This window comes from Magnolia sinica, chromosome 4 (genome assembly GCF_029962835.1).
Source record: "Magnolia sinica isolate HGM2019 chromosome 4, MsV1, whole genome shotgun sequence".
NCBI lineage: Eukaryota > Viridiplantae > Streptophyta > Magnoliopsida > Magnoliales > Magnoliaceae > Magnolia > Magnolia sinica.
In genome coordinates this window covers 54452550-54475274 of record NC_080576.1, presented here as the reverse complement: position 1 = coordinate 54475274, position 22725 = coordinate 54452550, and the positions used below count along the sequence as shown (strand labels likewise).

The 22725-nt window shown below is 37.4% G+C and overlaps 1 protein-coding gene across 5 annotated transcripts in view; it reads left to right on the top strand.

The window, feature by feature from the left end:
- Positions 1-22725, top strand: part of LOC131243123 (callose synthase 3-like) — a 106611-nt gene that overhangs the window by 26953 nt on the left and 56933 nt on the right. For 3 of the 5 annotated variants that reach the window (XM_058242236.1, XM_058242235.1, XM_058242239.1), the window contains exons 14-18: positions 15490-15633; positions 15720-15837; positions 16498-16832; positions 17012-17064; positions 17183-17243. In XM_058242236.1, the coding sequence (XP_058098219.1) occupies positions 15490-15633; positions 15720-15837; positions 16498-16832; positions 17012-17064; positions 17183-17243 (711 nt within the window). The remainder of the gene's footprint in view (positions 1-15489; positions 15634-15719; positions 15838-16497; positions 16833-17011; positions 17065-17182; positions 17244-22725) is intronic. The other 2 variants (XM_058242237.1, XM_058242240.1) reach the window with 1 other exon arrangement.

Below are 22725 nucleotides of genomic sequence, written 5' to 3'. Positions count from 1 at the left end.
GGTCCAATGGTAATGTGTGTCATATCCACACCGTTCATTAATTTGGAAATAATTTTTTAGGGCATGACACAAACAATGATGTAGATATAAATCTTTATTGGACCCCGCCACAGAAAAAAGTGGAGAGAGTGACGCCCACCATTGAAACTCATAGCATTCTTGAGGGCCCATCATAATGTTTATTTGTGATCTAATCTGTTCATAAGTCCAAAAAGATATGGAATAATGGAAAACACAAATATCATCTTAACCATCCATCTCTTGTGGCCCTCAAGAAATTTTTAATGGTGAACGTCACTCTCTCCGCTGTTTTCTGTGGTGGGGTCCACTCGAGCTCTGGATCATACTCATTTTTTGGCTCACTCCCTAAAATGATCTGTTCAAATGGATGGACGGTGTGGATAGAAAAAATACATCATGGTGGGACCCACGTAACTTGGTGACGTGACTTCAGTAATCCGCGCTGGAAGTGGATTGCGTACCGAGGGAAGCGGATTGCGTACTGAGTAAACTGTGTGGGGTCCACTATTTTTTTTTTTTTTATCCACTCCGTTAATCCATGTTAAAAGATAATTTTAGGGCTTGATCCCAAAAAACGAAGCAAATTAAAATCTCAAGTGGACCACACCACTGGAAACAGTTTGATTGAACCTCTACCATTAAAAATTTTTTGGAGGCCAAAGAAGTTTTGGATCAAGCTGAAGTTTGTGGTTTCTCTTCATCCATGTCTTTGTGATCTTAGGAATAGGTTGGATGACAAATAAAAATTACTTTAGACACTGGGAAGGTTTCAACGGTGGAAATCATTATTCCACACTGTTTCCTATGTAATGGTCCACTTGAGCTTTGTATTTACTTCAATTTTGGGATCAACCCCTAAAATTATCTGTAAAAATGGATGGACAGTGTAGATAAACCACATAAATTCACAGTGGGCCCAACTGAGTTTACTCGGTACGATAAAAGCATACTAAGTAATTCAGTACGCAATCCAATTTCCGTACGGAGTAACTCACTACGCTTAGTGTGCTGAGCAAACGTTGTATGGTCCACCATGATTTATGTATTTTATCTGCTCCGTCCATCTATTTTAATAGATAATTCTAGGGCTTCAACCCAAAAATGAAACATATACAATGTTCAAATGGACCACACCATAGGAAACAGTTGAATTGAACGTCTACCGTTGAAAATTTCTTGGGGGCCACATAAATGTTAGATCAAGTTTATATTTATTTTTTCCCTTCATCCATGTCTGTACGATCTTATGAATAGGTTGGATGACAAATAAACATCATTGTTGGGCCTAGCAAGGTTTCAACGGTGGATATCATTATCCCTGCTGTTTCCTGTGGTATGGTTTACTTGATCTTTGGATATGATTCAATTTTTGGCTCAACCCCTTAAATTAGATGGAAAAACAAATAGACGGTGTGGATAGATCACATACATTCAAGGTGGGCCCAACCCACAGAACTGCCCGTTCGGGGCTAGAGACGGGCAGGGCTAGGACGCAATCCGCATCCGTGACGTGCAAAGACGAGCGCTGATGCTCCTCGAGCTCCAGTTGCACGAACGGTTCAAAGGAGATCAAAGTTACATGGGCCCAAAGTGATGTATTTATTATATCTACACCGTTCATCTATTTTTAGAGATCATATTAGATCATATTAGAGCAATATCTACACTGTTCAATTTAAAAATAGTTGTATTAGTTCAATTAAACATCGCATAACTTAAGAACCTATACAAAGGAAATTTATTATGTGCATCTTTTTTTTGAGATATTATGATTTAAAAGTGTGTATTAAGGGCCTTTTTAACAATCCCCAAAGTTTCATTAAAAAATTCAACCATTTTCCTAATATTTCCCCATGTTTCCCAAAAAGTGCGATAAACTATGCGATACAAACGATATATCCCGTGCGATAACCGATACGTATCTGTATCCCAAGGGTGCGATACATTGTGTGATACCGATATTTCGAACACTGAGTTGAAGATGCCGCTTATGGATCGATACCTAGCGAAAGTTTTCAAAGGCGGAGAATAGGGGCGAGCAGTAGCACGAGGGCTACTAGCAGTCAATGACAAGAAGATGATATTGAGATTGAGATGAGCAATTTTTGTGAACAGATGATGAAGAAACAAAAGAAGACGAAGTTTACGTTGAAGAAGGAGATGACTCCGACAATGGGGGAGGGTGTTGGACAATGTATATAGAAGATTAGTAGGTTGCAGATTTTGTTTATCAATAAAATTATTAATTTTTTATTAATAAGTTGTTGAGTCCTTAATTTTAAATTTTTTACATCTCGTGGTTAATGGCTTATAACTTATTAGTATGCAAATTAGATTGAAAATTGAAATCGATAAACAAAATCAAATTGGAGTAGTTAAAAGTCTTTTTGAAAAAAAAAGATTTCCCCCTTTTTTCCTTTTATTTGTTTATTTTTCAAAATAATAATAATTCACATCGCTTAAGTGACTTGGCAACATTGTGTATCAGTGTTGTATCACCGATATATTGCAAAGTATCATCGATGTATCACGATATTTTCGACTATATGGATTCTAGATGTCTCTTGTATAACCAATGTATCGGTGATATTATCGATGATATCGCCAACAATCTATTTATTAAAAAAATCCATTTCAAATTTTTTTTTTTTTATGGGTGCATGGTTGTATGATGAAATGCATGTATGTGTATATATGCATGCATGCATGAATGGATCATGGATGTATGTAATGTATGTATGGATGGATGGTTGGATGGTTGGATGGATGGATGCATGCATCTATGTGTGTATGCATGGATGGATGAATGGATCATGCTCATGTTTGTATGTTGTAACTTGTAAAATGTAAAAATAAAAAATGTCTTGCTTGAATCTTGTCTCTTGATTTAAATGTAGAGAAAGAGAGATGGCAAGAGATATAGATTCAAATTTCAATAGAAATGATCAAATGAATGTATAGATTGTAGAGAATGAGAATGGATGAATGTAGAATTGTAGATTGAAGAAATGAGAATGAATGATTGTAGATTGTAGAAATGAGAATCTAGATGTAGAACTAGAAAATGAAATGAGAGAATGTATCTAGTTCTAGAACTTAAAACTAGAAAATGAAATGAGAGAATGTAAGTATGTAACTAATAAGAGAATGTAGAAAATGAAATGAATGAGAATAGATAGATGTAGATCTAGAAAAATGAAATCAGAGAATGTATTTAGAAACTTAAAAATAGAAAATGAAATGAAATGTGAGAATGTAAATTACTAAATTGCACTAATAACTAATAGTAATTAGTAAGAAATGAAATGAGAGATTGTAGATTACTAAATTGTACTAATAACTAATAGTGATTACTAATTAGTAAGAGAATGTAAAAAAATGAAATGAGAGAATGTAGAACTACGTAATGCGTGACTTGAATTCGATGTGTTTTTGGTTCTTCTATCTTGAATCTTGATTGAAACTTGAAAGAAGTTGGAGCTTGGGCCTTGGAGACTTGGAACTTGAGAGTTGAAATATGGAGAATGTAAGAGAGAATGAGAGATTTGAAAGTATAAGAGTAGATGCGAGTTTGAGTGAATGAAACTTGCATATAGAGGGGCCTTGAAAGCCTTTTTATAGGCAAAAAGTTCGGATTTTGCAAAAAAAAAATAAAAAATAAAAAATAAAAATAAAATCCCAACAGTCATATTTTTGACCATTAGGTGAATATGCTACGCCTTGAACCACTCGGCCATCTCTCCTACATAATCTTATGTTTATGACCTAGAAACCGAGTGAATAGCAAGTTATTCATATTATTGCAATACAGGCAGTGTTCGAGTTGTCGGTGTCACTAGAAGTTTCGTTGGTCGGTGATAAAGATATAATATCGTTATCGCCGATATTATCGTTGGTAACTTGAAATTCGGGAAAAAAGGAAATAACATGAGGAAAACGGTGGAATTTTTCAGTGAAACTTTATAATAAGCCTAAATACATATATTTGCATATTTAGAAAAAAATACAAAAAATTTGCATTACATAACTATAGGGCCCAGATGTATGTGCGTCATATCCACACCGTCCATCAAATATGACAGCTCCTTTTAAGGCATGAATAGAAAAATGAATAAGATCCAAATCTTAAGTGGACCATACCACAGGAAACAAACCGTTGTGATTAAATCACCACCACTAGAAATTTCATGGGGTCCACTGGAATGTTTATTTGCCATCCAATCTATTGATAAGGTCACAAAGACATGGATGAAGAGACCACACAAATATCAGCTTAATCCAAAATTTTCGTGGCCCATGAGAAGTTTTATTGGTCGATTACCATTGCTTCCCATATTATGGTCCACTTGCTATTAAGATCTGTTTATTTTTTGGACCATGCCCTAAAATGAGTTTTCAAAACAGATAGACGGAGTGGATATGAGGCACATGCATCATAGTGGGCCCCATGGTTAGGGATTCCACCCACCTCAATGGATACAAACCCATGAAAGCTACGCCCCCAGAATCCTTCAAAATCGGGAGCGCTACTTGGGTGCGACCCGAACAACAATGTGGTTGGGACCCTGACTGTAGTGCCCACTTTAATGCATGCATTGTATATCCATGCCGTTCATCTGTTTTCTAGCCTAAATTAGAGTGTGGACCAATAAATGAAGAATCAATTTCAGGTGGACCATACCACAACAAACAATCATTGAACGTTCACCATTAAAAACTTCCTAGGGTCCACCGTAATGTTTGTTGATTATCTAACCTATTGATAAAGTCAAATAGACCGGATGAAAGTGACAAAAATATTTGTTTGATCCAAAACTTGTGTGGCACGGAATGTTTTTAATGGCCACTAACCACTGTTTCCTATGGTCTGGTCTACATGAAAATTATATCTGCTTCATTTTTTGGACCATGCCCCAATTTAATATGAAAAAACAGATGGACGACATGGATATACAATGAATGCATAGAGGTGAGCCCTACGGTAAGGGTCCCACCCACATCACGGGTTCCGGGGTCTCACCCAATCCCGCTCCAAAAATGGAGGTGGATTACGTGTGTGCCACACCACCGACCTCCTTGGTGTGTTAACGTCACCAAGTTCTTTTGGCCCCACCATGTTGCATGTGTTATATCCACACCGTGCATTCATTTCACGAGATCATTTTAGGGCATTGGCCAAAAAATGAGTCAAATTCGAATGTCAAGTGGACCATACCACAGAAAGATGTGAGGATTGAACGTCTGCCATTGAAAACTTCTTAGGGACTTTCAGATTTGGATCTACTTATGATTTTGCATTAGTTCATAAAACGATCGGTAAAAACTGATGTTCAGTGTGGATATACAAAAATTGCATCAAGGTGGGCCCCACACATTAAGGGTAACACCCACTAAAGTATTACCCGCGTAACACCTAATCTACTTCCCTTAATAAACAGATTGCATGAGAGTGTACTTTGTAAATTTTGTGGGGCCCAAAATGATTTGGATGTCTTATCCAAACCTTCCATCCTTTTTATAAGGAAATTTTATTGAAACATACCAAGAATTAAGCATATCAGAAGCTTAGGTGGACCACAACACAGGAAATAGTGTGAATTGAACGCCTACTATTGAAACTTCTTCGCGGCCACAAATTTTGAATTAAGCTGATGTTTGTGTTATCCCTTCATCCTTGCCTTTGTATCCTTATGAAAAGGTTTGGTGACAAATAAAAATCACTGTGGGCCCTAGGAAGGTTTCAACGATGGAAATCATTATTCTCACTGTTTCTTGTGGTGTGGTCCACAGGATATTTGGATACACTTCAATTTTGGGCTTAGGCCCTAAAATGAGTTGTAAAAAAGGATGGACGGTGTGGATAAACTACATACATTTAAGGTGGGCCCAAGAGAGTTTACTCAGTACGATAAAGCGTACTGAGTATATCAGTAAACAATCGGCTTACAACCCTTCAAAGCTTAAAAAAATACTTCTAGGGGAGGGAATTTCATCGAAGAAAGGGGGATTTTCGAAAGGGGGGGTTCGTTTGCACTGAAAACTCTCCCATCTAAAAAAGGGGGATTTTCAATTGATGGTTTCAAAACCCTAAATCCAACCTAAATCAGGAAGAAATCACCAAAATCCTGGATTTTCGCCGAAATCATCCATCTTGTGAAAATCTTCCAATTGAAAGAAGAAAAGGAAAATTTTGAGATTTTTCTTACCTCTATCGAAGAGGGAGCTATCAATCGATGTCAGATTCTCTTCTTCCGAGTTCCGATCAACCAGGTATTATTGAAATCAAAGATTTTTTTTTTTTTGTTTCCCGATTTTTACGTATTTAATATAGTCGATATTCTCGGCGATAATCCAAATTATCGACAATAACGAAAATTTCGCTGATATTTCGTAGAGAAACGAAAAATTGCGGTTTCGGTGTCGCTAATGCAGTGACATCGATATTATCGGCGATATTTTGATAATATCGCTGACAATTTAAACACTAGATATAGGTACGACTGATCAATCAAATTCTAAATAGAAATATGTGATTGCATGCATCACATATGCGATCGCATATTCTCGCATATGCAATATATGTGATCGCATATGCCATGACTGCATATATGATTAATGCATAAATATGCACATGTAATTGCATATTCGCATATGCGACCGCACATGACAACATTGCTTTTTACACATTCTCAATACTTCCCCTCAGGTTGGGGCACGGATGTCAATTATGCCTACATGTCTACATGACGTTGTGGGGTGTCTGGCCAAGAGATTTAGTGAACATATCATCCAACTGCTCCCTTGAACGGATAAATGGAGTTTCTCAATTTCTTTAGTGGCCACTTTTCAGTGACAATCAATCTCAATATGTTTCGTGTGCATGGCAACTTGTTTGTGACAATACAAAGGAATGAGATCAGAAGGAGAATATCCAGGCTCTTATAACAGAGTTCGAAGCCACAAAAGTTCACACGTCGCATATGCCATTGCCATATATTCAGCTTTTATAGTTGATCGAGCAATGATTGATTGTGTTTTACTCTTCCAGCTGACCAGATTACTGCCTACAAAGGTGCAATAACTACCTATAGAACGCTAATCATGTAGGCTACTAGCATAGTTAGCATTAGAATAACCAGAGATGTGTAGGTAACCATGTCGCCGAAATCATATACCTTTACCCGGAGCCAACCTTAGATAATGGAGGATCTAATATACAATAGCAAATGAGCTTTATGAGGAGCGTGATAAACTGGCTGACCACCTGCTGCATATGACAGGTTGGGCCAAGTAGTAGTTAAGTAAATGAGTGACCAACCAAGTGACGATACATGCTGGGATCGGATAAATGATTTCCATCATCAATACTAAGTTTTTGAGCAGCATCCATAGGTGTGGCAACGTGTCTAACACCTAAGCATACTGATCTCAGATAAGAGATCAAGAGCATACTTCTATTGAAATAGAACAATTCCAAACTTAGATTTAGCAACTTCAACTCTAAGAAAGTAGTTAAGTGTATCTAGATCTTTGATCATAGATCACACTTGAAGAAAGTATTTGAGGTTAGCAATTCCTGTGGCATCATTACTAGATAATACAATGTCATCTACATAGACTAGAAAAACCATTATCTTAGTAGTGCGACGAGAGAGAGAGAGAGAGAGAGAGAGAGAGAGAGAGAGAGAGAGAGAGAGAGAAACCTGAATGGCTGCGGATGAAGTGAAAGTCTATTAAGGCGTGGCTAAACTTGTCAAACTAGGCTTGGGGAGATTGCTTAAAGCCATAGATAGCCTTCTTAAGATGACATACATGATATGAGTACCAACTAATTAAGGAAAACCTTAGTGGATGATCCATATAGACTTCCTCAGCAAGGTTACCATATAAATAGGCTTTCTTTATGTCCAAATAGAATAGTGGCAAAGACAAATTTGCACATGAAGAAATGATTACACGAACTGAGTTAAGCTTGGCCACTAGGGAGGAGGTCTCAATATAGTCCACACCATATGTTTCCATGTAGCCCTTGACTACTAAGCGAACATTATATCCGTCAATTGATTTATCTGGAAGATAATTGTTAGACCCAATGACACCCAACCGTTTGCGTACCCATAGGTAAGGGAACAAACTCCTAGGTATCATTTGTCTCAAGACTCTGTATTTCTTCCATCATAGCTTGCCTCTAGTCAGGACTGTTGAGAGCATCCGTGAGATTTTGTGGAGTAGATGAAGAATAGACTGAGGTATCAAAGGATGTGAAACTAGGAGACAAATACTGAAAGGAAACATAATTATGGATTTGGGGGGGGGGGGGCAGTACCTGAACCTCTATCATAAGTATATGGAATGATGGGTGGCTGATTAGTGAGGATTCTCTTCCTTCGCTAGTACATTAGGAATCTTTTTTTTTTTTAAATTTTTTATTTATTTATTTTTTAAGAGCAATGAATTTAATTTATTAACAAACTGAATGACAATAGTCAAACAACAAAAAATTCAGCCCTGCCAAATCGCTATGTACATCAAAGGTAAAAGAGAGAACAAATCCCCTTTAATAACCCATCCTTGACCCCAAATTACAGTCCCTATGCAGATCTCTGTTCCTCTTCATTTACATTTTCCTTCCCTAATGCCCAATCCATAACATCCCTCTTAGAAAGCCATGCCATTTCTTCCCACGTTCCTTGCTTGTTCAGGAAGCAACATCGATTTTGCTCCCTTTGTATGTTCTAAAAAACCACTAACAGCCAAGGTGTTCTGTAATGGTAACGGTGGCCGTAACGGCCACCACCGTTACCTTTAAGTTACGGGGCGTAACGGCTGTTACCGCCCCATAACGGCCTTTAGGGTCTCTCTCTCTCTCTCTTTTTTTTTTTTTATATAAAATTTATTTATTGAAAAACCCCCGGAAAAACCTGTATCTGCCCCGTTAATGTTGATTAAAAAGTATGAAAAACTTGTATCTGTCCAGTAATAGACCACTATGGGGCTGTTATGGCCTTTATAGGAGACAAAATGTACCGTTAACGGCAATTACGGGTCATTTTTTTCCATAACGGCTATTAAGGCCGTAACGACCCCTTAACGTGTAACAGTTGCCACCATTACTTTTACGTAACTGCCTTTACGGCCTTTACGACACACCATGCTAACAGCACAAGCTGCCAAATCTCTTACTTTTCCTTTGGAAGATGAGTGCCATGCCAGGTCCAAAGCATATCAACAATCGATTGAGGAATCACCCATATGATGCCGAATGATGCTAGGAAGGTGATCCAGACTTGTCACACAAAGGGCCAATAGACGAAGAGATTATTTACTGGTCTTGCGTTGTTCATGCACATGAGACATATTTGGGAGAACCATAGACCTTTTTTGAATTTAATCTATCGTCAAAATACAATTGCGTCCAACCAGCCAAGCAATGGATGTGACCTTCGGAGGTGCCCTATAGAACCATTACGCATGGAAAAATTCTGAGGCCCTATACCCTTCATGGCCTCTTATCATCTTGTAAAAGGACTTGACAAAGAATTTTCCTAATGGATAAGCATTCCAAACCATAGAGTCTTTCAAGGCTAGCGAGGGCTGAATGTTATGAAGCCGCCTCAGACTTAGTAACTGTGCGAAGCCTTTCGCCTCTTCATCTGATAGAGCTCTTTTACACGGGGGGCACCATACTTCACTTTCTCCAACATAGGAGAAACATCTGGATATTAATACATTCTTTGATGGGGCCAACCTTACCAAGATGGGAATTCCGATTTCAAGGGTCTATCGATCTTCCCAAAAATGAATTTGATTCCCATTTCCTAGGGAGAAGGTTAACTCGTGCTTAGATGAGGGTCCTACTAGATCTTCCCAAAAATGAATTTGATTCCCATTTCCTAGGGAGAAGGTTAACTCGTGCTTAAATGAGGGTCCTATTGAATTGACAACCCTCCATATTCCAGATGCATGGTAATGCTATGAACTTTTCACCTCCCAACCCCCCTCTTGGACCTCATACTTGTGTGCTATATAACTCCTCTCCAATGTCTGCCTACTCTAGATCTAAATCGCAATTGCCATTTTCCCAATAGAGCTACATTCATTGAATCTAGGTCTCTTATGCTTGCACCCCCCTTTGATAAGGGCTTGCAAACCTCCTCCCAATGTTTGAAATATCGCTATCGCATTACGTATCGCATCCTTAGGATATAGATACGTATCGGTTATCACATGGGATATATCGTTTGTATCGTGTAATTTATCACACTTTTTGAGAAACATGGGGAAACATTGGGAAAATGGTTGAATTTTTCAATGAAACTTCAGGGATTGTTAAAAAAGACCTTAATACACACTTTTAAATCATAATATCTCAAAAAAAGAAGTGTGCATAATAGATTTCCTTTGTATAGGGTCTTAAACCATGCGCTATTTAACTGAACTAATACAACAGTATTCAAATTGAATGCATAACATTTAGAGTGTATGTGATGATCATTTCATCAAACTCTCCTACATTCTTCGAAATCAGTCTCAATTGACAGCTGATTGAAGGAAAATTTCAAAATAAAATATTTTAATAATTTTTAATTAAAAAGTGAATTTTATTTTCCAAAAATTGAAAAGGACTTCACAAATCAGTAGATCAACCCTCACACATGCTTGGTTTTATGTTTCAAGTGCAACATTGCAAGCAATTTGGGAGAAATTGGAAAAATTTCAAAATTTCTCCAATTTTCCCTAAATTGGACAACCTATACTCAAATTTCGAAATCAGAGTGCATGTGATGATCATTTCATCAAATACTCATAAATACTTTGAACTTTGTCTCAATTGATAGCTGGTTGAAGGAAAATTTCGAGAAAAAAAACTTGGACGGAAACTATGAAGAACCAATGGATATCGAAATCAAAGCTCCAACTCCATGATTTTTCATGCAAAACATGAAGAACTAATGGATTTATAACCATTCGACACTGATTTTACATAATTTCTGCAAAAAAAGTATCAAAACTTTAAAATGCTCATTGGATCGAACACGTGGGATATATTGGCACTAGTGCGTTTCGTATCGCACAGGTGGGATACAAGATATATCGTGGGATATATCGGCCTATATCGTCCATATTTAAAACATTGCCTCCTCCCACTTAAGCAAGTGGAATTTCTGTCTTTCCTTCGCTCCTTGCCATATGAAATCACATCTCAACTTTTTCTAATTTGTCCAAAACTGACTTCAAGCACTTGTATAATGACATATAATAGACGTGAAGGTTCCATAAGGCCGCTTTGATGGTAGTGATCCTGCCTACTAGTGAGAGATGCCACGTCTTCCATCTTGATAGCTTCCTTTGAAACTACTCTATCACCTTTTTCCATAAGTGTTTCGGCAATTTACCTATGCATAGTGTTAGACCTAGATAGGACGAGGGAAAGGATTTGATTCCACATTCAAACATTCTTGCAAAAGTTGATAAATTCCTCATTGGAGATTCTGATGCCCAACATCTCACTTTTCTTTTCATTCACCTTTAATCCTGAGACTAACTCAAAGCATCCCAAAATTTTCCTTACACTATCCACCAATAATATGATTGCATCATAGAATAAAATGGTATCATCCGTGTATTGGAGATGGGAGATACGATGATCTTCTGACTCGCCTTTGAAACCTGATACACACCCTACCTCTTGCCCTTTCACCAACAATATGCTCAAAGCTTCTGCTACCACTACAACAAAAAGGGAGAGAGTGTGGATACCATTGGCTTAGCCCTCTAAAGGCTTTGAAGAATCCCTTTGGATATCAATTCACCAAAATTGAGAGGTTCAGAAGAATGGGAATCTTCACCAAGAGAAGGGACTAGAAGATGTATAGATTGGTTTAACAAAGTCTCTCCCTAACTGGTAAGGTGATTATGGAGTGAATGCCCTTCAGTTGAGAAGGAGGAAACATCCTTAAAGAAGGTGACATTTGTTGACATGTATCTCTTACGAATCGGAGGATTATAACATTTATCCCCTTATGGGATTGAGAATATCTTAGTAAAACACATTTTTCAGATCGAGAACTTAACTTGTTGTTACTACCATTGAGCTTATGAACAAAACATGTGCACCTAAAAACTTTAGAAGGGAAGGGAAATGCTTTATCATGAGGATGAAGGATGTTAAAGGAAGACTTATTTTGTAGATTTCTAAATGGGATTCTATTAATAAGAAAAAAACAATAAGCATCATCCAAAAAACATTTAGGAACATTCGGACGTAGGAGAAATGCACGTGTAACTTTGAGAAGGTGATGATTCTTCCTTTTGACAACATTTTGTTGAGAAGTCCGAGCGCAAGAAGTCTTAGATAGAATATCATGGTCTTACAAGAAAGTCGAGAAGGCGGTTGACACCTACTCACCCCCATTGTCAAAATGAAGAACTTTAATGGATCATTGGAATCGAGTGGCAACTTGATTGTAAAAAGCCTTGAACACATCAAATACTTCATGTTTAAATTTCATAAAATAAATCCATGTCATATGACAATAATCATTAGTGAAAGACAAAGTATTTATAACCTAAGGCGGAATCAATAGGTGCAGGACCCCAAACATTAGAATGAACCTTTCCAAAAGGTTTGGATTTCCTCTCAATTGACCTGGGAGAAAATCCATGTTATCTGACAATAATCATCAATGAAAGACAGTATTTATAACCTAAGGCGGAGTCAACAGGTGCAAGACCCCAAACATCAAAATGAACCAATTCGAAAGGTCTGGACTTCCTCTCAATTGAGCTGGGGGGAAACGTAGTTCTATGATACTTAGGAAATTCACAAGTATTACAACATAATGGTTTTAAAATAGTCATAGAAGGAAAAATAAGTTTCAGTCTCGATAAAGATGGATTTATTAAATGAGGATGCCATCTGGACACAAACTCCCTATCTAAACACAAAGCCCTCGTAGGACCAACAAGATATCATTCAGGGAGTAAATCCCTTCACATTCACTGCCTCCACCAATCAGCTGCTCTGTCTAGAGGTCTTGAAATGCACAATGAGAAGGAAAGAATGTTACGAACATGTAGAATAGAAGATTACTGCATGGTGGAAAGAGGGTGATGGAACCAGTTCCAGAGATGGGAGATTAATTACCATATGCTACTGTAACAAAACTAGACAGACTATTGGATCGATAAGATTTAGAAAGGTGAAGCCAACTAGTTATATGTGATGTGGCTCTAGAGTTAATGATCTAGGAGGGAGATGAGGAGGACACATGAAGTGTAGTACCGGACTGGGCTAAGCTAGCATTGGAAGTGGAAATAGAGTCTTGGTACATCAATGCATCATAGTCCTCTCTAGAAATGTTGACAGAATCATCTGATATAGAGATGCCTTATGAATCTTCTTGGAACTGGCTGATATAGGCTCATGCCCACGTAGGATGACCAACAATATCCCAGTATCGATCAACAATATGATTAATTCCACCGCAATAAGTGCAAGTACGAGTTGATCCATTTGGACCACGACCATGTCTGCCGAAAGTGCGGTTGCCACGATTGGCTCTGTTAGAAGCTCAACCCTTAACTTGATGACCATGTCCAGAAACACGATTGCTACTCAGGGAGCTCCAACCTGGAGCTATAGAGCTATGACCAGGAGAATGTTGATCTCCAGCTATGTATGCAAATCTATCAGGAGCAACGGGAGTAGTAGAAGATGGGACAACAATGGACCACTAGAAGAGAAGGAAATGGCTCCATAACTCTGATCTGATAAAAAATACTATGATATTTTGGATTTAATCCATAGAGACTGCGTAATTCTAGTCTCTTCACGTTGTTTTTAGATGAGATCATGGTCTTGGGTACAATGAGATGGAAGAGGATGATACAAATCTAGCTCGTCCCACATAGCACATGAAATAGTAAAATACTCATTGAAACTTACATGTCTGAAATCAATTTGTACACCCTGGATATATTGCAATCTTCATAGTACATGTCCTGGATAGTATCTCATATCTTCTTAGCCGACATTAAAACAGAACTGAATTACTAATGTTAGTCTCCATACTATTTAGAAGCCAAGCTATGACTTTATAATTTTCTTTGGTCCAGGTTTTAAATCTCTCATCTGTAGAGTCTTGGGGTTCATCCAAGATATAAGAAAGTCTCTCTCTCTTTCTCCAAAAAATAGCTAGACCATTGAGCTCATTGTAAATGATTGTTTTCATTTAACTTAATGGTTGTAATTAGCAAGGTTGGGGAATCAGACGGCCCTACAAGACTTCCAGAAGTGAGCTTATCTGCCATACTAGATTTATAGGAAGGACTGATAATGACCATACACAAACAAAGTTGAATTAAATGAATCACATGAAGACAACAGATACGCCCAGATTTCTATGTATAACCAAAGTCTGAAAGGCTCAAATAAGGGAAAATTCCCACATATCTGGTCTGAAACTTAAGAAGGGTGATCAAAACATGTCCAGATGCATGCTGGATATCTTCCCTCTGTGTAATCCAATGATTTTTGTTGAAAAGAGGGCAAAAATGATGCATCAAATCTTCCAAAAAGAAGGGTAAAAATCCAATCAACATGCAAATAGGACCTATAAATGACCAATCAACAGCAAATCTGACCAGCCCTGAGTTGGATTTTCTATAAAAAAATCCTTTGGATTGGAAGTAATTGCAGAAAAAACTCGAAATTGGAGCCGTTTATAGAAAAATCTACAAAAATCACTACGAATCTTCTAAAATCGAGATCTTCCAAACCATACCCTTCATAGGCTACATACCCGTACAAATAGTACAGATCCTGATGTCAGCTGTACGAATGTTGATGTCAGCAGGTTACGATGGCCAACCACACTCAAGGGGCCTTGCTCTGATACCAAGTAGAGATTAATAGAAGAAAAGAGGAGAAGAAATCTGGAGGAAAGAAAAGATACGACGTAGAAAGAAAGGAAAAAGGGAAAAGAGAAAAAAGAAAGTAGGGCAATCTGTCGTGTTTATCTCACTTACAGACGCCACTTCATTAATATTAACATATGGAAGGTACAACACTCCAATAGAGTATACATGATATGTATACACACTCAGGAAAAAGGGAAAAAAGGGGTTTACTTTTTACACATATGTTCTCAATAGCCCTGAACCTGTACAAATCTCTAATGATGTTACTTTTCTTTTACCTTTTTTCACTGGAATATTTGAAAGAAACCTGTCAACTCCTAGGATCAAATAAAGGTAGAAAACTTAGTTTCTTTGAAATGCTTATTATATTGATTCTTTTCGTAGCATTGAATGGCTTATCGCTAAATATTAAGAGAAATTTTAATTGAATTTTGTTAGATGGTTTGTCGTAAAGTAGTATCTCTGTCTGTTTTTTTAGAAATCTCCTTTGTGAGTAGCATATTCATGCGATGACTTCTTTGACCTGAGAACAATGCATTTATGAAGGATATGCTTGATAATTTCCAGGAGAGCAGAACCCCTAACAGGGATCGATGGGTGGGCAAGGTTAATTTTGTTGAGATACGCTCATTCTGGCACATCTTTAGAAGTTTCGATAGAATGTGGAGCTTCTTTATCTTGTGTTTGCAGGTAATTTGTTATCATTTCATGTTTTTAATCTCTTTCTCTAAATATTTATGATTTGATGCTGATGCGAACTTGTTCATTCTACCAAGGCAATGATTATAATTGCCTGGAATGGGTCAGGTTCACCAAGTGCTGTGTTTGAAGGTGATGTTTTCAAAAAGACGTTGAGCATCTTTATAACAGCTGCAGTATTGAAGCTTGGACAAGGTGGGTTAAAGCAACAATTCATTTGTCCACTGTCACTGCCTTTAAGATAATTATTACTTGCTACCTGGATGCATGTATGTTTTGCTGGTCTGAAACTTTTGAGTTGGCATTGTCTTTATTTGCATGTGAGCCATTTTCAACTTGTACTATTGATTGTGTTAATGTAAGTTTATTATACTGTGGAGAATTAGTGATCCTCAATTTGGTTTTTATCAATTAATGAAATCTTAATTATACTGCTTTCTGCATACTTGCTTCTAGAACAGGATAAGTGTGTGCATGTGCGTGTGCGCGTGTGGGTGTGTCTATGCGCGTGCGCGCACGCATGTGTGTGTTCGTGCGTGTGCGTGCATGTGTGCGTTTGTGCATGCGTGTGTGTGTGTTTGGTTAACTATGCTTTATCCAGCATTGTTTACACATTGATGTGTGTTTGGTTAACTATGCTTTATCCAGCATAGTTTACACATTGATGTTAATTGTGAACTTTCAAAATGTTGTATTTAACATAAGGAATCTTCTAGTTGTATATCGAAGGAATACTTTTGGAAAAAAAGAAGCAAATTATTCTTTACTCATTCCAGTGTTATATTTATTGGTCTGCGAAATACTGAAGTGTGTTAATCATCTGCACAGTTATTAATCACTATTGCACTTTTGCAGCTGTCCTTGATATAATCCTGAGCTGGAAAGCAAGGAGGAGCATGTCATTTCCGGTTAAGCTTAGATATATCTTAAAGGTGGTTTCATCTGCCGCATGGGTGATAGTTTTGCCAGTGACTTATGCTTACACCTGGGAGAATCCTTCTGGACTAGCAATGACCATAAAAAGATGGATTGGAAATAGCAACAGTGCGCCTTCATTATACATTTTGGCTGTTGTTATTTACTTGTCGCCAAATATGCTCGCCATCTTGTTGTTTCTGTTGCCCTTCTTAAGGCGCCATCTTGAAAGGTCAAATTACAGGATCATAACACTCATGATGTGGTGGTCTCAGGTATGCAGAAAAAAGAACGTAGGAGTCGTGTATATATTCCAAAATAGTATAGAACTTGTTTGCTGACTGCATATGATCTATAAACGTTTAGTCGTCTAGCTGCTTGTCTTGTAGTTATTGGCATATTATGTCTCAGTTTATGTTCTTTAGCTGAAGCACCCTTGATTTTGTAATGGCAGCCTCGGCTTTATGTAGGAAGGGGAATGCATGAGAGCACATTCTCACTCTTCAAGTAAGATTTCATTGTCAGAATGTTGGCTGGAAATATTAACTAGCTTGAGTTACTACTTGGTAGAGACCATAATGCGTTCTATATTAAATTGATAAACTTCTTTTCTTCCCACTTTCAGGTACACTATGTTCTGGGTTCTTCTTTTAATAACAAAGTTGGCATTTAGTTACTACATTGAGGTACTTCCCTTGACAAACTTCAGAAGTTATGAGGTCTTTTACTAGTGACACTAACAACAGTTATTTTAACTGGAATTAGGATCTAAAGCTTGAATGGGGTAGAGAGGTTAGGGGGAAAGGATTTTACAAGTTGTGTCCATGTCTTTATAATGTATTCGTCGTAGCTTACAAGTGTTATTTCTGTCTATATACAAAGCACAGTCAAAATAATTGGTTTTAAGTGAATTATTAGCTTCACTCTTTTTATTATTATTATTATTTATTTATTTATTTATTTATTTTAATGTTGATTACTGTAAATGCCCAAATACCAAGACGAATCTTCGCTATTTGTTTAGAAGTTCTACTGTCGTCTCTCTCCCCAAAGAGTGGACTTTCTCTTATATCAACTGCTCATCATATCATCTTATCCTTGCTCTCATACCAACTATTGCAGGAGAATTTGTAACCATTAGAGTTTCATGTAAACTTTCCAAACAAAACAGTCTTAAAAAAAATAAAAAATTGGTAATTCAGGCTTGGGAAAGGCTTGTGTAGAGGCCTTGTCTGACACCGAAAGGGAGGGAGCTGGTAAGACTTGAGTCTTCGATAAATTACGAAGCTGGGAGCTCTTCCTGGTATGCAAAAAAGGGGAAGGCAAGAAGAATAGTCTATCAATGATAATTCTAATTTGGAATATGCGAGGTCTAGGTTGTCGGGCTGAGAGTACTCAAATCAAGGATATGTTCAAAACACAGTAAATAACTTTGCAGGAAACAACCTCCAGTCGATAGACAAGGGGGTGATGGAATCCATTGGGGGGAGAAGGGAGGTTGATTGGGTGGCGTTGAACGCAATTGGCGTTGTTGGCGTCATTCGTTTTATCTGGGATCCAAAGATTTGGAGACATGAGGATGGTGCGGTTCATTCTCAGCTTCAGTGTTGTTGAGGTATATAACCTTGGGGTTTACATGGGTCTTCTTAGCAGTTTATGGCTCAAATTAGGCAGTGATGCGTCTGAATTTCTAGAAAGAATGAGACTCCATCAGGAATCGTTGGCAAGTCCTGTGGTCCTTAGTGGGGAGTTCGATGCCATTTGGTTCCTGTGTGAGAAGTCAAATGGGGGTGGAATATCTCTAAGCATGCGGGGATTTTCTAAATTGTTGGATAAGAATAAGCTAGTTGATTTGGTGTTGGGATGTTAGGTTTATGTCCATCGGTTAGGAGAGAGCTATCATGTCCAAGCTATATCATTTTCTAGTGTCGGCTGAATGGGTAGCGCGCTATCCTCTCGTAAGGCAAAGGGGTCTCCCTTGTCTAATTTCAGATCATTCTCTTATCACAATGTAAGTGACTAAAGAGAATTGGGGGACCAAGCCATTCAGATTTGAACTCCTATGGTTATAGGTGAAGGCTTTTATGATATGGTTAAAGAATGGCAGCTCTCCTTTTAGGTGGAGGTATATGAAGCCTTTAAGACACACCATAAACTTAAGTTGCTGAAAGGAAAGTTATTAGTGGAAGTTGGGAAGATGTTGAAAGATATCCAAGACTTCGACTTGAAGGAGCAGGTAGTGGAGCTGTCCGTGGAAAAGGAAATTAAGAGGGTCATGCTCTCTAAGGACTACATGATCTGGTTAAAGAAGAAGAGATCAAGTGGATGCAAAAACCCAAGGTTACGTGGTTCAAAGGAGGGGATAAAAACACAATAATCAAGGTATTCCATAACGATAATGGTAGCTGTAACAAACATTGTCGTTGCTGTTGTGATACGGGCTGTAATGGCAGATATGGTCTCTCTCTCTCTCTCTCTTTATATATATATATATATATATATACAGTGTTCGAGTTGTCGGTATCGCTACAAGTTTCGCTGGCCAGAGATAAAGATATAATATCGTTATCGCCGATAATATCGCCGATAACTGGAAATGCAGGGAAAAAGGGGGAAACATGGAGAAAATGGTGAAATTTTTCAGTGAAACTTCATGACATGTCTAAATACACATATTTACATATTTAGAAATGAAAAAATTACAAAAAGAATGCATTAAATAAGAAGTTTCCATTTAATGGGGGCCAAAAGGCACTCGTTGTCGTAAGAAATCACTCAAATAATAACCAAAATGAGTTTTTGTAATACAAATGTAAGCTTATAATAATTAAAACATGGAAAAGTAAATGCATTTAAAAAAAAATACACATTTATGGCCATATTTCATCCCTACATAGAATGACAAGGTGACTCGTAATCATTGTTCAGATCTTATGGCCGTTGAGAGTAGTACTGTGGCCCACTATGAATGTGCGCGGGTTATCCACGCTGGCCATCCATTTTTTCAGCTCATTTTAATAGTTGTTTCGAAATTTGAAGCATGTCCAAAGCTCAAGTGGACCACACCACATGAAACATTGGTAATAATGATTTCCAGAGTTGAAACCTTGGTAGGGCTTGCAGTGATGTTTATTTGTCATCTAACCTGTCCATAAGGTCACAAAGACATGGATGAAGGAAAAACACAAATAATATATTGATCCAGATTTTCTTAGGCCTCATGGAATTTTAGACGTTATAATTTAAATTCACACTGTTTCCGTGGTGAGGTCCACTTGAGATTTGGATATAATTAATTTTTGGGCTAAAGCCCTCAAATTATTTGTTAAAATAGATGGACGGAGTGGATAAAATATGTAAATCATGGTGGACCCCACATAATTTACTCAGTACGCAAACACATATGTACTCGAGTTGGTAGGGACGCCGCTCAGCTACGACAGGTTGAGCGGCAAGACTTGCCACCGTAGTGACGTGTAGCTGTTATCTGGCCCACCATGGTTTATGTTTCGTATCCACACCGTCCAACCATTGGAAGATATCATTTTAATGTACAGGATAAAGAATGAGTCAGATCCAAATCTCTAATGAACCATACCACATGAAAACAATAATGATTGGATATCCACCGTTAAAATCCTCCTATGGCCCACTGTACTATTTATTTGATATTCAATCTGTATGCAGTACGTCATACAGACCTAGATGAGGGCAAAAATCAAATATTAGCTTGATCCAATACTTTTATATGTCCCAAAAGGTTTTTAATGGTCTACGTTATTCCTGTAATGTGGTCCACTTGAGATTGGGATATACCTCATTTTTGATCTCATACTCTAAAATTGTCTCAAAACATAGATGGACGGTAAGGATACAATACATACATCATGGTGGGGCCTACAGAACGTTATGGTGGCCCAACGAATTGTTTAATGGTGAAAATCATTATCTCCGCTGCTATTTGTGGTGTGGTCCACATGATCTTTGGATATGATTCATTTTCTGGATCATGCCCTAAAATAATCTCTAAAAATAGATGAACGGTGTAGATATAATAAATACATCACTGTGGGGCCCACGTAACTTTAATCTCCTTTGAACCGTTCATACAACTCGGAGCTCGAGGAGCGTTAGTGCTCGTCTGCGCACGCCACGTACCTACAGCAGCTATACAGCTACTGTGTGTACACCACCTTTTTTTGATAAACCGACCCCGATCACGCATTCCACTCCCTTTTTTTGATAAACCGACCCCGATCACCCATTCCACTTCCTTTTTTTTGATAAACCGACCCCGACCATGGTGATTTTAAAGCTCCCAAAAATCTCTCCCCAAATTCCGATTTTTTTTTTTCAAATCCCAAGTCAAATCCCCGTAAGCCTAGGTAGAATCCAGTTTCCTTTCAAAGCTATTCCATTCGAAGGAAAAAGGGGATTTTAGGTTTTTCGTTCTTGTGAAAGATCCGGCACTGTTGACCACGATTAGACAACCAAATTCAGCCGAAGGCCACTCCTTAGGTAGATCTTGAGTAAAAAGGTAAGAGAGCTTCTTCTTCTTCTTCTTCTTCTTCTTCTTTTTCTATATTTTTTTCCGAATAAGAGGGTCGTCGCCTAATGTCGCTGAAAACACGGCATTTGTTTTGCCTATTTTATCGAAATCTATAGGGGAGTTGGCTGATTTGGCCAGTGATCCGAAAATATCGCCGATAATATCGAAAATATCGGCGACATCTAGAAGAGAAACGAAATATTGGGGTTTCGGTATCGCAGGTCTGGCGACACCGATAATATCGGCGATATTATCGATTTCTCGCCGATAACTCAAACACTATATATATATATATATATTAAAAACCTTAAAAACCTTGTATCGGCCTCATAATGGATCGTTATGGGGCCGTTATCCGTGTTGTCAAAATCCAACGATTTACGATTTGAGTCGGATCTTAGGCAAAACGATTTGAATCCCACATTTTAATCCCTTTTTATATGAACCTTACGATTATATGATTTGAATCCTATCATTTACGATTCAAATTATACCTCTTTTCCTCTATTTGAAGCTTCAATTGGCTTTCATTTAATGTTTTTAAATTGGATCATTTAGAAAATGGATTGTTTGGAAAAAGTAAATTATTTTATTCTATTCTTTTATAAGAGATTAAATGATATATATATTCTCTTCAACGTTAAATCGGAGAGCATTTTTTTTTAATGATTTCTTCTTAATTGTTCAAAACACCAAATTGTTGTATGGCTTATTTGGAAATTTGGAATGCTTTGATGGATGGTTACGATCAATGTTTTAAATATTGATGATATTGGCCGATATATCCCACTATATATCGTGTATCCCACTTGTGTGATACAAAACGCACAGTTAGTGTCGATATATCCCACATGTTCGATCCGGCAAGCATTTTTAATTTCAGATCCCTTTTTTTCTTGTTGAAATTATGTTAAATCAGTGTCAAGTGGTTATAAATCCATTGGTTCTTCATGTTTTACATGAAAAATCATGGAGTTAGAGCTTTGATTTTGATATCCATTGGTTCTTCATGTTCTCAATGTTTTTTTTTTTTTTTTTGTTGAAATTTTCTTTCAACTAGTTTTCAATTGAGACCAATTTCAAAGTATTTAGGAGTATTTTGATGAAATGATTATCACATATACTCTAATTTTGAAATTTGAGTGTAAGTGGTCTGATTTGGCAGAAATTTGGGAAAATTCAAAATTTCCCCAATTTCTCCCAAATTGCTTGCAATGTTGCACTCTAAACATGAAATCAAGCATGTATGAGGGCTGATCTACTGATTTGTTAAGTCCTTGTAAAGTTTCGGAAAATAAAAATATTTTTTAATTAAAAATTAATAAAAAAATATTTAAAAAAAATATTTTTTTGAATTTTTCCTTCAACCAATTGTCAATTGAGACTAATTTCGAAGTATGCAGGAGTGTTTGATGAAATGATCATCACATACGCTCTAAATGTTATGCACTCAATTTGAATATAGTTGCATTAGTTCAGTCAGACAGTGCATAGCTTAGGACCCTATGCAAAGAAAACCTATTATATGCACTTTTTTGAGATGTTATGATTTAAAAGTGTGTGATCTTTTTAAACAATCCCCGAAGTTTCATTGAAAAATTCAGACACTTTCCCAATGT